Source organism: Muscardinus avellanarius, assembly GCF_963383645.1.
Source record: "Muscardinus avellanarius genome assembly, chromosome: 6".
Lineage (NCBI taxonomy): Eukaryota > Metazoa > Chordata > Mammalia > Rodentia > Gliridae > Muscardinus > Muscardinus avellanarius.
The window spans coordinates 22,329,611-22,345,659 of NC_137791.1; the positions used below are offsets into that span (position 1 = coordinate 22,329,611).

General features: G+C 40.6%; 2 protein-coding genes across 4 annotated transcripts in view; one reads left to right on the forward strand and one right to left on the reverse strand.

Moving 5' to 3' along the window:
- LRBA (LPS responsive beige-like anchor protein) overlaps positions 1–16,049 on the reverse strand; it is a gene marked incomplete at both ends in the record, with an annotated part of 652,640 nt that overhangs the window by 263,917 nt on the left and 372,674 nt on the right. For all 3 annotated transcript variants that reach the window (XM_080697476.1, XM_080697475.1, XM_080697477.1), the window contains one exon: positions 13,924–14,060. In XM_080697476.1, coding sequence (XP_080553602.1) covers positions 13,924–14,060 — 137 coding nt within the window. The remainder of the gene's footprint in view (positions 1–13,923; positions 14,061–16,049) is intronic.
- Positions 9,019–10,202, forward strand: MAB21L2 (mab-21 like 2; the record flags this gene model as incomplete). The annotated part of the gene is made up of 1 exon (XM_080697726.1): positions 9,019–10,202. The coding sequence occupies exon 1, from the start codon at positions 9,123–9,125 to the stop codon at positions 10,200–10,202; it is 1,080 nt and encodes a 359-aa protein (XP_080553852.1). The 5' UTR covers positions 9,019–9,122.

Below are 16,049 nucleotides of genomic sequence, written 5' to 3' on the forward strand. Positions count from 1 at the left end.
TGTATAAAACTTTTCTTTCTTTAGAGACTCGTGCTCTGCGAACCACTTCCCAGCTTGGATTTCTCTTTTAATACAACATGAACTTCATAATACTATAGCTGCTTAAACCAACACCATTTCTCTAAGGACAAGACTAACATTTTCTTAAGTTAATTGTAATCTTAAACTTTCTTTGGCTTCAAGAACTAATATTTATAGAATATCCAATCTTCATGAAAATGGTGAAAACATTGAGAGTCCACTTAATAATTAAGGAAATACAAGCATCTGCTAACGTCTATACCTTTAAATACGCGATATATATACACACAAAATACAAAGTGTTTCGTTTAATAATTTATGATTGAATTCCTATGAGTAATTACAACTTCTTCTAGGTTGCTTTGTTGTCCCTAACAATTCTGAGGGACAACATCTAAAATGTTGTCTACAACCCATCTACAATGTATACCTAAAACATTTATTTATTTTTTTCATGTCTGGTGTGGTGGCACACACCTATATTCCCAGGACTTGGGAAGCAGAGAAAGGAGGGTAGCATGTTTGAGGCCAGAACGAACTGTAACATAGATAGTTCCTGTTTTAAAAATAAAAACTAAAACAAAGCTGGGGCACTGATCAGAAGTAGAACACCACTGCATTCAATTCCTAGTACCAAAAAACAAATGACAAAAACGAAAACCTTTCATACACCTAAGCTGGAGTAGCACTGAAAATACAAACTTTCATAGAAAGGTTTCTGATTTAAATAAGCTAATGGAGATGTCAACAGCTTCTTCTGTCATGTTATGATAGAAAATTTTAGACTCTTGCGTCTAGAAGAGACACAAGAGATCACCTAGTCCAAATCCCACATTTTAAAATTGAAAAAAAAATGGTAGAGAAAGACAGTCACCCAAACAGTCACATCAGGAACAAAATTCAGGGCTTTTTGTTTCCGAGACTGATGTTTTCCTTTGATACTTGAATAGTATCTCCCTTTATCTATCCAGGTAAGCTACGTAACACCAACAACCTTAAATTTATATAAAAAATAGATTTATATCATCCATAATGAATTGAGTCGAATATGTAGAAAGTTTCATCTAATTTACACAAAAGATTAGACAATTTGTAGAACATTTAGTCAAAACGTTACTATAGAACAAGTAACTATTAAAAATAGAAGATCTAGTTGAGTGTGATTGGAGCCCCTTGCTGACCTATCCAATGACTGACTATGCATCTGGTAGCCTTGCAGGCCATGTGTGTACCTAGCTGATAGCAAAGTGAAAGGGCATGGACAGTGTCTTGCCCCAGCAGGCAAATCATTTGAAACACTCATAGCCATAGATCAAAGATTTGCTACTCTAGCTAGATTGATTTAAACCTCCTAACTTAGATTTTTGCCTATAGACAAAACCAGTCAGAAAATAAGAGAATGACTCCTGAGGACCCAAAGATAACAAGGGAAGATAGAAAGGAAAAAATCAGAAAAGAAACAGACTGGCAGAACCTCAATACTCATGGGCCAAGACAGCTGCTTTCTATCCTAGCTTTATTTCAGATAGTTAAAGGAAAAGTTTCCATTCCTTAGATCATCAAATATTATTTCATTTATACTACACAGATGTCTTCAATACCTAGATTACAGGTAAGGAAGGCTTTTAGTTGTTGTTTAACCACTACAAGGAATAAGAAACCCTCTCTGCACAACTTTTACTCAAATTCACAACATTTGAAGGAAGAATAGACTTTAACATTTCTATTAAGAATAACATAATGGATACTAAAATTTTTGTTATCTTAGCAGAACATCGATGCTAAATTACCACTATGAATAATACAGATGGAGTGCTGTAAGACCAATGTATTTTAAAATAAACTAAGATGTTTAAAATGGCTATTTTTCCTAAAGTAAAACAAAAAGCTACCCATAGGATATGCTTAACTGATCATTTTAAACATAGGTTTACAAAATGTCTCATATGACCTGAAAGAAATATACAGCATACTTTCAAGTCTTATTTTGTGAACTAAGTATACCTCAGTACTAAGATAATTTACATTGCTAATTTCTTTCATCTGTTCCATTACTGTCTGGCCCTGATCACAAGAGATCATAGAAGTGAAAGTGAGGATGGCTTTGAGATGGCATACTGTGAGTCAATATAATTATCCTCATAAACAAAAGATAACACATCTTCTTTAAACCAGAAAGTCAACTTTTGATTTTCTTTAGCATTAAATTTAGTATTGACTAATCCTGGGTTTTTTATCTTCTAGAAGTTTAAGACCAGCAAAATCTGGTTTACTAGGTAGAAAAGACACAAAAAATATTGCATGTATTATAACACCATCCCTTCAATAGTTAAGAGTTGCCTCTTCTGAATGTACCCTTTGATGTGAAGATTATTCTGAGAGCAAAAGATAGAAAAGTCAAAGATATTTGGCAGGTAAAGTTTAATACTGACATCATAGTACATAATATGCATGAGTTGCTTAAAAAAAAACAGAAGGAAGGAGAGGGAAAAGAGAAGCCTTAAAAACCGTTTTCTAACTTTTCAGAACAGCTTATATATGGAAAATTGTAATTGTTACTCAAAAATATGTATTTAATTTAATTTAGTGTGTAAGTTAAAGAGGAAATAGTTAAGTATTTCTTGGTAATTTCAAGATGCATAAACCAACATATATGAGAATATAACAAGTTTGATGAAACACCTTTTGAAAAAATACTTGCTAAATTAAGTTGGACGTTCTTAACATTTTACAACCTAGCTCAGCAAATACAATGGAACTTACTTAGTCTTTAGTCAAGCTAAAAGCTACTTCCATTATACTGAGCACAAGTTTCTTACTCTATCGTTGTATATTTTGGTGAAGTCAAGTTATGTACAACTTAATATAGTCCTCATTCGTGAAGTTGATGAAATTGAGAAAAAAAAACCCTAACATACTTTAAACTTTCTCATCCTACTAAATAATACAGGAGTTACATAAGTAAAAGTCTAAAAATGGGCAAACATCACTAATCATATGTAGAGTATTCTCTAAGATAATTCAAACAAACTTAAATCGTCCATGAAGCAATACTGGGAAAAAAAAAAATACATGAAAGCGTTGTATTTTTCAGGACAGTTAGATAGGTTTACTATGTAAAGTTAAAGCTAGTGTTTTTACCTGACAAAACATTATCTTAAGTTCCCACTTTCAAAGGAGAACAATACCCTTGAGTTACCAATCAAAGAGATTACAAGGTTTGTTTTGTTTTTTAAAAGCTGTTTTGTGGAAGGGGGGAACCTCCTTTTGACAGCATGTTCGACCATGTAGAATTATTAATAGGTACACCAGTGAACTGTTCAAAGCAAACATTCAATTATTGGTTATTCTAGATTGATTCCAGAATAACAATTATCAATAGTTTAGGAACGATCTCTGATACTTCAGAGTTTGGGAAACTAAATCAGTTCACAAAGAACTGACAGATAACCAAAAGAGGATATAATTTAACTTTTAATATAATGCATAGAGTAGAATATGAACAGTTGTTAAGACTTCTTAGATATATTTAAAAATAATTATCAATAAAATTTCATCAAATACATGAACAAATCATGCTTGTATTATTTACTTTTCTGTTTTTAATGTGAGTTTTGAAAGTCAAAGAATTTGATAGTATTTTATCTGCCAGTTTATATTCTGACCAAAGAAATTTCTTTTTTAAAAAAATCAAGCATTTATAATTATGTTGATTAGTTAAATATATAAAAACTAAGATTTAGCAACCCACCGATGTTTTAAAGTTAGATTTCAAATGATAAGAATATGCAGATAGATATGTGGTTCTCTTTTAGAAGATAAAGTAGAAATCCTTTGAAAAGGGTGTTCTAAGTCAATTATTTAATTTTTTGAAAGCTTCTAAACTATTTCCTGGAAAGCAAAATCATATCAACTAAAATCTGTGTACCCTTAGTAGAGACGATTGTAATACTGTATTTCTACAAATAATAAAATAAAAAAATGCATTTTAAGTTTTGTTAATCTGATGAAGTAAAAAAAAGGCACTAAAGTTTAACTTAGTAAATCCATTACTAAGTAAAGATCAGCACAAAATAAGGCGACTTAAGGATTCTGTATTCTCTGGGAACATAAACAGTATTATAACTGTCAGATGAACAGAAGTACTGACTTCATCCATTAGTTCGCTTTTGCTTCTGAGAAACACAACACAAACTCATTTCTTTTCAAATCCATACATTCCCTGCAGCAGTTCAAGCTTCATCAGCAATGCAGGAATGTATAAAAATGACAGGCAAAGGGCATTAGCTCTCCCCCCCCCATACGGTTCTCCTATAAATATGGAAGGCAGGGTTCTTACTCAAAGCACTTAGGCTAAGGCTGTTTAAATCTATGCTAAAGGAAGCCATAACTAAATGCTCAAGGTAAGAAAGTTTTACAACTATATTATTTACTACTTTTCATGACGATTTTGAGAAAGGCAAGTCCTTACTATTATCTTACAACAAAATGCTATACGGTGAACATTCTAGCCTAATTGCCTTTATTCTTCAATAAGTAATTTCCAGTTTGCAAAGTGTTCTGTCAATTCATTATCATATTTTAGCACCAGAGTACCTACTTCTGGTTCTACTTTTAAATATAAAAAGGCTCTCAAATTTAAAAATATGCCCATTTTCTTTTGAAAATATATTTGTATAGCTAAAATTTTTATTTCCAGGACTGTACACATAAGGGTTTCAGAGAGAGAAAACTCAATCATTACATTTACGTAGTCATGATCAAGTACAAACAGAATGCAATGAGTGCGCTGACTACTTCTCTACACCCTAAACATTCATGCTTCTCAGAACCTGTACAGTGGCTGCCAGGACCCAATTCAATTTTGTAAAGGGATTTTTCAGACTAAAGTTTTGAACATACACGTATTTTAGTGTGCAGTAACTAAAAGTATGCCCACCTTGGTATTGTCATCTACATTCTTATATAAAGGTCCCCGAGGGGAAAAGTAAAGCCTTGAGGAGTTTAAGGGTTCTGGACTAACCCCAATCCCAAACAAAAAACTCAATCCCTGGCTGAATGTCCTTCCTTTTTTAAGGAATGCCTCACTGGCTAGCCAGCCCCAGCACACAGCTCCGGGCAGAAGCCTGCTGATTGTTGGCACTGCCTAAGCCAAACAAACAAGACGTTTAACAGTCAAATAAAACGTCCTGCAACCTCCCTAATGAATTTGTCAAGGACCATCAGATTTCGCTCCCCTCCTTTGCCTCATTAACTCAAGTATGATGAGACGGATTATAACAAGAGAATACAGATCAATCGGTCTGAAGACTTGAAGTGGCTTTTAGCCTCTAGAGTTTCTTTCTCTCACTGGCTCTCCTGGAGTAGAACACGATCTCCTGCAGAAGGAGCTGCACTGCGTTCGCACACGCCATCCAGGAGCTGCTGATGGGCTTCCATACTAACTTACATAAAGGCAGAGGTGACAGTGGCTCTTCAGTTACAGCATCCCCGGCTCCCCTTCAATTATTCAACCAGAGAAAGAGGGGCTAAAAGCCCACTGCGGAAGCGCACTGGGCCCAGGCTGCCAAGAGGCAGGGGGAGGGGGATTATTTGCTGGAAGTGTTTAAGTTTATTGCTCCAATGATGTTTCTAATTAGTACCAAGGCAATAAATTAAAGTCGCCTTTGTTTAACTGATTTATTATTTACTAGAGCATCTACCTTAGACAGGGTAAATTGGTAATGAATTGTTTTTAAATCAAAACATTTGTAACATTTTATCATCCTTCAGCCTCTGTATGTAGAAGTGGAGAAACGCGGGGACTAGGGTGCGATGAAACTTAGTCACGCTTGGCTTGACAGAGCCTGCATCGCGGCGGTGTCTGGGGACCGGAGTGGCCTGGGCAGCCCCCAGAGGAGAGGGGAAGGGAGGGGAGGGGAGCGGAGGAGAGGAGAGGTGAGGCGAGGCGAGGCGAGGCGAGGCGAGGCGAGGCGAGGCGAGGCGAGGCGAGGCGAGGAGAGAAGAGGAGAGGAGACACCGGACCCTGTGTCGGGGTGCAGCGGACACAGACTCCCCGGCCACTTTCGAGCCACCTCCAAGAGATGGCAGGGACTGCTTCTGGTCGCCAGCCCGCCGCCAGTCTCTGCCCAAAACTGCCCTCAGAAGTTGCGAGTGATCTTCTGCTCCTACGAAACGCCCTAAGACCAAGTGCCCCCCCAGCCCAGAAAAGTCTCCCAGAGGCCGCCTTGACCCAGCCGGATGCGGAGTTACCAGCAGGGCGCCCGAGGCTCGCGCCGGCGCTCCGCACCCCATCCCGAGCATCCCGAGCATCCCGAGCCGCGGCCAGCGCCAGCGCCGCCCCAGGAGGCTGCAGCCCGCCGCCCCGACCCAGCCACTCCAAAGTTGCGCGTTGCTTACTTCCAACTGCTCTTCCAAATGCCTGGCCACCGAAGAGCCAGCCTAAGCAATAAATCAGCTTGGGATTTTTTTTTTTTAAGATGAAAATGAAGGCAAATATTCTTTAGAAAGGGACTTTGGCTTCGAGGAGAGCCTGCGGTCCACACCAAGAGGACCAAGTATCTAACGTTAAGAAAAGGGAAAGAAATTATCTCCCCGTAAGCAAGTGAATTCAGGCTAACCTGGTCAGGCTGTAAGAAGACAAGAAGATCCTCCGGAAGGGTTTTGCTAAAGCCACACTACTGGGTTTTGCAAAGCGAAGGTTGTGCCTAAACAGATCTATAGATTTCTTTTTATTTTCATCACATAACATAGGGTTCGTACATCAGCTCCTAAATCAAACAAACAAGCAAACAAACAAAAGCATCCCATCTACCCGAGGGTGTTAAACCAACTCAGTCCAAACAACTTAGGTTCAGAGATAAACTCTCCATAGTAAGCAAATCAGAGCTGTATTACAGCTTCGTCTCATCCCAACGTCCTAAATGGCTGCTGTGGGTAAGGCTTGTTAAGGATAATGCATACACTCAAGGCAAGGCAGGAGTTTCACTTGAAGTGCCAAGGGAGGGGCGGAGCCATCTGTATAATCAATAACAGGATCGTTATAGATTTTTTTTTGTAGCAGTCAAGTCTTTTAAGAGCAAGAGTCAATTATGAAAATAAAATCACTTTAGAAATAAGACTTTGTATTGCCTGGGAATACATTCACAATTAGATTTACAACATCAACATATTATGAAAACTTTAATTCAGGCTCACACTTACCTAATTTTCATTTAGTATGACACAGTTTTGGAAGTGTATTTAACTTACAAGCATATCCTACCAAATTCTATATAAATTTGTGCTGTTTCTCGTGGCTTACTTTCTGTCTAGTACCCGGTTCATTCTTGTAATCATAAAATAAAATAATGACATTAAATGCATCTGAATCATAATTGTCAAATAATTACCAAAAACAACATGCTTTGACTAGTTTTTGTCCTGCCCCTTCCTCAACAGCATATGGAAATTACTAATGAGAGACTTATGGTTACAAACCCTCACTCCACATCCACCACCCCCCCCCCCATGCTGGCACACATATCCAGCAACTGCTCTGGCTCCCGGTAACAAAGGGGAGGGGGGAGGCAGACTTCCCTAGAGGGGGAAAATCTACAAAAAAATTAGGTCCTTTTTCAAGTTCCTTTTCCTTCCCCCATTTGCCAAAACCATTCTGTTGGAGTTTGCGCCTTCTCTTGCAAGATGTTGAGAGAATTTTTTTTAAAGAAAGAACCTTTCTGGACCCTTGCTACTTTCTCGAGTTATTCCAGCCATCTCCAGGAGAATCCCTTTCTCTATAGACTCTCTTTTCTTCTCTGCAACTGATAAGAGAGGAGGATAAAGAAGAGGGGGCTGTCACATGTGCGGAGCATTGGACTTCTACTATCTTCTATTTTCTTACTTCTCTCTTTACCCAGGTTCTTTATCAGTGCAGCGGTGGCAGCTCCCTTTGCCAGGCGTGCCTGTCTTCTCTCTGGGATTGGCTAGAGCACTGACAGCTGGATAGGGATTGTAGGAACTGAAGCTCCACCCCCTCATGATGGCCTGGGACCATTCATAAACTAAATAACTCCAGGAAACAGCGAGGCAGAGAGAGAGAGAGAGAGAGAGAGAGAGAGAGAGAGAGAGAGAGAGAGAGAGAGAGAGAAGAAGAGAGAAGGAAGGAGGGAGGGGGAGAGAGAAAAATCAGAGGGGAGGAGGGAGAGAGGACTCAAAGTGGAATCCACTCTCGCGACCTGGAGGGGGAGAGGAAAAACCCTGAATCCTTAGAACTACGCGCCAGATGCGACGCAAGCCCCGACTTCGTCACACTAAAATAGATTTTGTGAGGGCCAAAAGTATAAATTACGGAGCAGAAATGAATATCGAACAACTTCCAGCGGTTTGCACCTAAAGAAAGACAGAAAGAGCCCACTACAAACAAACCGAGCCAACCCAAACAACGCCCCCAACAGGAAAAGTGCGACCACAGGACCCCTGAGAAGAGCCGAGCCCGAGCGCCGAGCCCGCGGGGCGTCTGCGAGCGCAGCACCGCGGCCCGAGTTGCACTTCGCCGCTCTCCGGACATTAATTACATCCCTCACTCTCCATCTGGGGAGGGCGAGCCGGAAGGATCGCCTGCAGGGAGTGGAAAGGTCCTGCCAGCGAGGGACAGAAGTTTCAGAAATGAGCCACTGAATGTTTCGCTTATATTTTTAAATTCACTTTTTGGCATTTGAAAGACTTCGTTTCCTGAGTATCTGGGCAATCTCGGCTGCAGATCACTAGTGACCTGATTTTTTTCTTTTTTTTCTCAAGTAACGCTCGTCCCCTTCTCTCCCCACGCAGGGTCATTTTTATTTTACTTATCAAGCAGAGAAAGAAAAGAAAAAGTCCCAGCAAGTACTTTTCTTTGTCAAAAACCGTCTTCTAGTTTCCTGCCGAAGAGGAAAGGCTTCCAGAGGGGACCAGCGGCGGCCGGCCGGCGGCGAGGGCGTCCGCGCGGCCCAGGTGGAGCGAGCGGCTGGGGTTGGGAGCGCAGCGCCTCTCCGGAAAGCCGCAGGGCCACCACCAGTGCCTGAGCCTTGGATCCCTCAACGTACTGCGAGACGCCGGTGTACAGCCCGGACCTGTGCCCCAACATGATCGCCGCCCAGGCCAAGCTGGTCTACCAGCTCAATAAGTACTACACGGAGCGCTGCCAGGCGCGCAAGGCGGCCATCGCCAAGACCATCCGCGAGGTCTGCAAGGTGGTCTCGGACGTGCTCAAGGAGGTGGAGGTGCAGGAGCCTCGCTTCATCAGCTCCCTGAGCGAGATCGACGCCCGCTACGAGGGGCTCGAGGTCATCTCGCCCACCGAGTTCGAGGTGGTGCTCTACCTCAACCAGATGGGCGTCTTCAACTTCGTGGACGACGGCTCGCTGCCCGGCTGCGCGGTGCTCAAGCTGAGCGACGGGCGCAAGCGGAGCATGTCCCTGTGGGTCGAGTTCATCACCGCGTCCGGCTACCTCTCGGCGCGCAAGATCCGCTCGCGCTTCCAGACGCTGGTGGCCCAGGCGGTGGACAAGTGCAGCTACCGGGACGTGGTCAAGATGATCGCCGACACCAGCGAGGTGAAGCTGCGCATCCGGGAGCGCTACGTGGTGCAGATCACGCCCGCGTTCAAGTGCACGGGCATCTGGCCGCGCAGCGCGGCGCAGTGGCCGATGCCCCACATCCCCTGGCCCGGCCCCAACCGCGTGGCGGAGGTCAAGGCCGAGGGCTTCAACCTGCTCTCCAAGGAGTGCTACTCGCTGACCGGCAAGCAGAGCTCGGCCGAGAGCGACGCCTGGGTGCTGCAGTTCGGGGAGGCGGAGAACCGCCTGCTGATGGGCGGCTGCCGAAACAAGTGCCTCTCGGTGCTCAAGACGCTGCGGGACCGCCACCTGGAGCTGCCCGGGCAGCCGCTCAACAACTACCACATGAAGACGCTGCTGCTGTACGAGTGCGAGAAGCACCCGCGCGAGACGGACTGGGACGAGGCGTGCCTGGGCGACCGGCTCAACGGCATCCTGCTGCAGCTCATCTCCTGCCTGCAGTGCCGCCGCTGCCCGCACTACTTCCTGCCCAACCTCGACCTGTTCCAGGGCAAGCCCCACTCGGCCCTGGAGAGCGCGGCCAAGCAGACCTGGAGGCTGGCCAGGGAGATCCTCACCAACCCCAAAAGCCTGGACAAGCTATAGACGCGCGCGGGGCCGGCGGCCACACCCGGCGAACTCGCCCACAAACTTTTATCCAAGTCACCTGGAAGAAACGGGGCTCCGAAGGAAGACCTGCGCTCACCGGGAGGCAGCGGAAGAGAGCGAGCCAACCAAAAAGAGCCGCGCTCTTGCACAAAAGTGATCGTTTCCTTCCAAACAATGTGAATTTAAAAGGTCACATAAAAGAAGCAATCGGGCTTTGCCATCACAAAATGAAACCCAAGGTACATTTTCAAATCGATGTATAGTAGTTCCCCCTTTCCCTTCCCCATCTCTCTCTCTCTCCCCCTCCCTCCCTCTCTCTCGTTTTGTTTTGTTTTGGGTTGCCTGAATGTTGTCACCAAGTGAAAAAAAATTATTTAACTATATGTAAAATTTCTCTTTAAAAAAAAAAAGTTTTACCGATGTTAAACGTATCGCAGTGCCAATGTCAGATTGTGCCCCTCCCTCCCCTGCACCTCTCCCTCACTCTAAGATGTCTTGTTGAAAATAGTAATAAAAATATTACTTTACATTGTAATTGACTGTCTGTGGATTGTTCCTAGATGAAGGCAGGTGAGATCACTTTCTATTTTACAGTGCAGAGCTGTGAACTTGAGAAGCTAAATATAAGGAGCTTCTATTTAAACTCTGACTTGCAAAACTTAAAATACTCTACATTTTGTAAAATTAACTTAAAAAGTTCCCTCCAAAGTCCTTAGGGAAGAGAAAAGATTAAGTTCACTCAACTATAACATATATTTGTCCTGTAGATTTTAAGAATAAAACTAACATTTTATTTCATTCTTGAAATACAGAAAACCATATAGAAGAACAGATTTTTATCCTAATTTCAAAAGTAGAAAAAAAACTTTCCATAAGAAAACTAAGAGATTTGTTTTCTTATGTTTTATCAAAAATCAAATACAATGGGGAATTATTTATGGATCTTTCCTGAATGGTAAAGAAAATCAGCTGATATTTTTCCTTCAACCACTTGTATTCTTCAAGCTGTGAGTAAAAAAATTTAACTACTAACACAACACACTAAAAGAGAATAGAATGGTCATAAGCAATATTCCTCTCCTCCAGCAAAAGGCAAAATGAACCATTCTAATTTATAAATTCCTTCAGCTTTGAAATGGTTTAGTGCTAAATGTCATAACTTGATCACTTTTACTGAATGTCAAGACTTATTCTGAACCTGCTTATGAACAATTCAAACAACAACAAAAAAAAAGGTTTTGACCTTTTCTGTAAAATGGTCAGTTTTCTGACCAAAGAAAAATTGTTCCAAAAATGTACAAATGAGAAAAGTACCTTTCTCTCCTTTCTGCTTTTCTACAAGTAACAATCAAAAAAAACCTTATTTCAGTGTTTCAACTATGACAAAGATTTCTTTTTAATATAAGAAAAGAACTATTTGGAACTTAATTAGTAAGACTGAAAGTATCCTAAAGGAATAGGTTTGTCTTCTTTATGCTGGGGGGGTCTATATTCTCCATTAGCTTGGCTAATGTGAGGCACATGTACAGAGTGGATGCCAGACATTCCCCTTCAATATTTATTCTCAGAGCTAGTGTAACTTTTAATTTTTTAAAAATCCATAAATGAGAGATGAGGAGAAAAATGTTCTAAAAAAGCAATTTTAAGACGAGAGGAAGAAGTGCGCGTGGGGGAGGGGTGTGTGGAGGGATGAGCAGCAGGGAAGCAGAGATGGATGAAACACCAGAAGCTACTCAGGGCCTGATCCCAGTTCACTTGCTAGAACAGGCTTCAGCTGTAGGATTTCCTGGCAAATCAGCCTTGCATTAAAAATATACACCTCAATTTGATCAGTTCTGAAATCATCTCTACCTTGGTACATTATATCTATTTTTCTGTTCTTTCTTCCTGTAGATATAAAATAAACTCACTAAATCAGAACACTCACTAATTTCTTTACACAAGAGAAAAATGGTCTGAATTTTAAAAACAGTTTAAAGCAAGCAATAGGTGGTTATACTTGTGCAAAATAATATAAGAATGCAGAATTTAAAGATAGAAATGCTATCCTGAAATGCCCACACATCTTTTTTCACTCAGAAAAAGTACAACATTAGACAGAGCTTCCTCCAACTAGTGCATGAAAAAAATGATACCATCTTGACCAGAAAACACAGATATATTGCACTCAGGAGCTTTTCTTCCTTATTTAATTCAGATATCAGTAAAAAGAAAAAAAGGAATCAAAGAAAAACACTGTAGCAACAAAATGTCCTTGTTTATAAAACATCTTAAAGCAATAATATTCAATATCATATTCCTCTAATAATGGCTAAAAAAATTAAATATAAACTGGTAAAAAATTTTCATTTCTAGGACATTAGGCGAGTTGCAGTGGCACAAGGTGAGTTCCATGATAAAGCAAAAGATCACGCATTTCACAAGCAACAGAGGAAGAAAATTAATTTAATGACCTACACAGAGTAAGATTAGAGAGAAATAAAAGTTATAGCTTCTCCTAAGAGAGCAAATAACTTCAAAGGATAGAATCTCAGAGATTGGCAGAGGTTTTAATTTTGAGAACAATTCATTAGCCACCTTTAAATTAAATCAGATTTTAGACTAAGCTGTGTGTGTTCCAAAAGCACAAATGAAATTCTAAATTACATCTCAGCCTCTCTTAAATTCACAAATTACCAGATATCAAAAGTTTATGTAATTTTGGTAACCTTCCCATCCTAAAGAAATGGAAACACATTTTTGGACTTTTCGGCCACATAACAAAGTAGAATAACTTTTCAAGTGCTGTAGTTTCAAAGTTAACGTTTTCTCTGCATTGGATCAGCTGAATCACCTAGCACGAAACACCCAGCTCCACCGTGGCCTTCTTGTCATGCAGTCTAGAGTCCTGCGAATACAGGCACCAATGTGGAAACGAGAAATGCTTTGTCTGCAAAGTTCATCATGAAAGTAAAATATTTTAATTAAGAGCTACACACAAGTAGCAGTAAGATAAATTCCAAACCACTTCTCTTTCTAGAGATTGCTGATTTTGCTCATTTTTTAAAGAAACCTAGAGCAAATTCGACCATTCACTTTCATGAAATGAATGTAATTTTGAGTTTACGACGATATTAAAAAGACACAAATGCCTCTTAGCAAAAGTAAAGTTACCAAGGTCTCAAAAAGTAATCAGAAGTACATTGTAAAGGGGAAATTACATTTTCATTTAAGAATAGGAAATTATGCAGTGCCTTGTAAAATCTATTACAGGTAATGGGAAACAGAGGCATCACACACGCGCAAAACATGCTTGCATGCACGGCGGAGTAGTAAGTCATGGGACAAAGCAAGGAGAATGATATATTGGTATTATACCCAGAAAACATAAAGGCTAAACAAAATAATTCCACTCTCCATCTCACTGAATTTTGTAGCTTAATTCACCTTAGGCCCTTTGAGACAAAATATATTTATGGACAATGTTCCCTGAGGTCCCCCCTCACCAAAGAGCTAATGATAAATGCAATTAAGTGGAAATTGTTTTGAATCAAAATGAATTTCAATAATCTAGATACTAAAGAAATCATAGCTCAAAAAGATAACTTTCTTACATATAAGCAAACACAACTCAGCAAGAAATTCAAGCTAAACCTGGGAGACTTCATCAGTGCCAATCTTACCTAACAGCAGCCAACCATCCTATAATACGAAAAACGAAACTCGCTCCTCATCTCACCTTGGGGTCGATTTTCTTGAAGTTAGGATCCTCTTCATTCACCTCAAAATAGAGTTCAGAGGAGGTGACAGAAAGAGTGCCCTTTACCACAACAGAGGGGGCCACAAGCTGAGCTGCTGTGCTCAGGCTAACAGGACCTGCCAAGAGAAAAAGACAAGCCACATGAGTTGGAATGCCTCTGCTCCAAAAAACTCAAATTTGATCAGAAATTTTATTTGGTTTTTTGAAGAGTTAAAAGTGAGACCACCTCTTTTTATTTGATTTTTTGAAGAATTAAAAGTGAGATCAACTTGCATGCCAATCCTTCTACACTTCCGTATCCTGCCCACCCCAAATCTTCCTCTGAAAATGCAGTCAGGGTTCTCATATAAAAGGATTTATAACAGGCGGCTAATGATAATGGCAAAGGAGGATGCGATTATTTTACATGGCGTGTGAAGAGCTTCGGTCTCATCTCTAGGTAAGAAGGTGGCACTGACTAAATACGTGCACCCTCGTTCCATTTATGAAACGAGCCCCAGGCTATCAAACAACATGGAATAACAACCAGGAGCGAAGAAGCCTCCGGAGGCTTCCCAGGCCAGAGGGGAGCTCAGTTTGGCTGAGGCGCGACTAGAAAAAGATCCCTAGCTTATTAGGGAAGGGAGAAATTCTCTGATAAACCATGTTCTCTGATAAAGATTTTGTGCCAGTTTGACACAAAACCTCTTCCATAACAACTTTACCCCACGAAAGGCTGGTAAAAATACTTCTTTTCTAAGCCTTCATTTCCACTGTTAAATATTGTTCAATGCTTCCAAATCTAATATTAGTGTAGTTCAGGGACTCTGGGAGTAAACAGCTGGAGGGTGGGTTTCCAAGTGAATGAATTTTTATTGGAATAATCAAATCTCCACAGGGCTTATCAAAGAGACAAATCAGGCCGCTACTGAAAACAATATATTCACTGCAGATAGAACAGCATAAAGTATATCAGAGTTAAAATAAGAAATAAAAGTAATAGTCATATAATACACATACATGCTACACACACACACACACACACACACACACTCTCTCTCTCTCTCTCTCTCTCTCTCTCTCTTATTTGTTTATATGGAGAAAGATGCAGAAAAAATTTGAAATTCCATGTCAATACCATCATATAAATCCTATAGAAGAAGAAAACATTCCAAGAGAAGACTGGCACCTACAGTTCTGAATTAATATACTGCCTATAAACAAGGTGCGCCCGTTCAGGTAATCAATGGGTGAATAAGTGTTTCAAAATTCAGATGAATTGACATTTCCATCGATTGTTGGAAGGGTGATGGTCCTTAATCTCACATCAATCTTAATGTGTGCCAGTAGGACAATAGAAGGGATGCTCTGCAGAGATCAGAGCAGGCTTTGCCCTCTATTCCCAATGTACAAATACATTGTGTTTGCAGATGGGCAGCAGATAGCTGCAGAACAGCCATGATTTCCCAAAGCTCATCCCTATAAATGGATGAAATAAGCAGCTATGTGCTATGTGTTCTTTTGCTGTCTCCTTTTGCCCTCTGTACATTAGCATGTAATCCTGAGAAGAAATAACATTTTTTCAATCACTCTTAGACATTCAATTATAGGGTAAGCAGACAGCTGCAGGAGCTAGGGCAGCCTAGGTCCTGCAGAAGACCCCTGACAATTCCCACTTCATTTCTAACCCACACCACTTTATTAGTGTGGATTACTTCTTAATCCTATTGCCATTGTCAAGATTATATAATTAAACTCCCCTTTCACCTCTATTACGGTATGAATGTATTACTAGTAGCAATAATAGAGGCAAAATAAAGGAGGAAATAGGTAAATGAATGTGGAGAGAAAAACTTGGGAGTGCCAGTATGTGCCTTACTCTCCACTCCAATCCCTTTACAGTATACTCCAATTAATTTTGCTTTACCTATAGAGAGGTGTATGCTTGTCAGAGAAGACAACTGGCTTCTATTCTTGTTTTTCATTATCAAGTTGCATGGTAGCACAGGTTGCAAATATGTCATCAAATAAAGGCTTTCCTAATGCCTTTTCTCTTAAAACCATCAAAATGGAAGGATATATAATTTTTCACCCAAAGAAATCGTGGACTCCTTCAGACTTTCCTC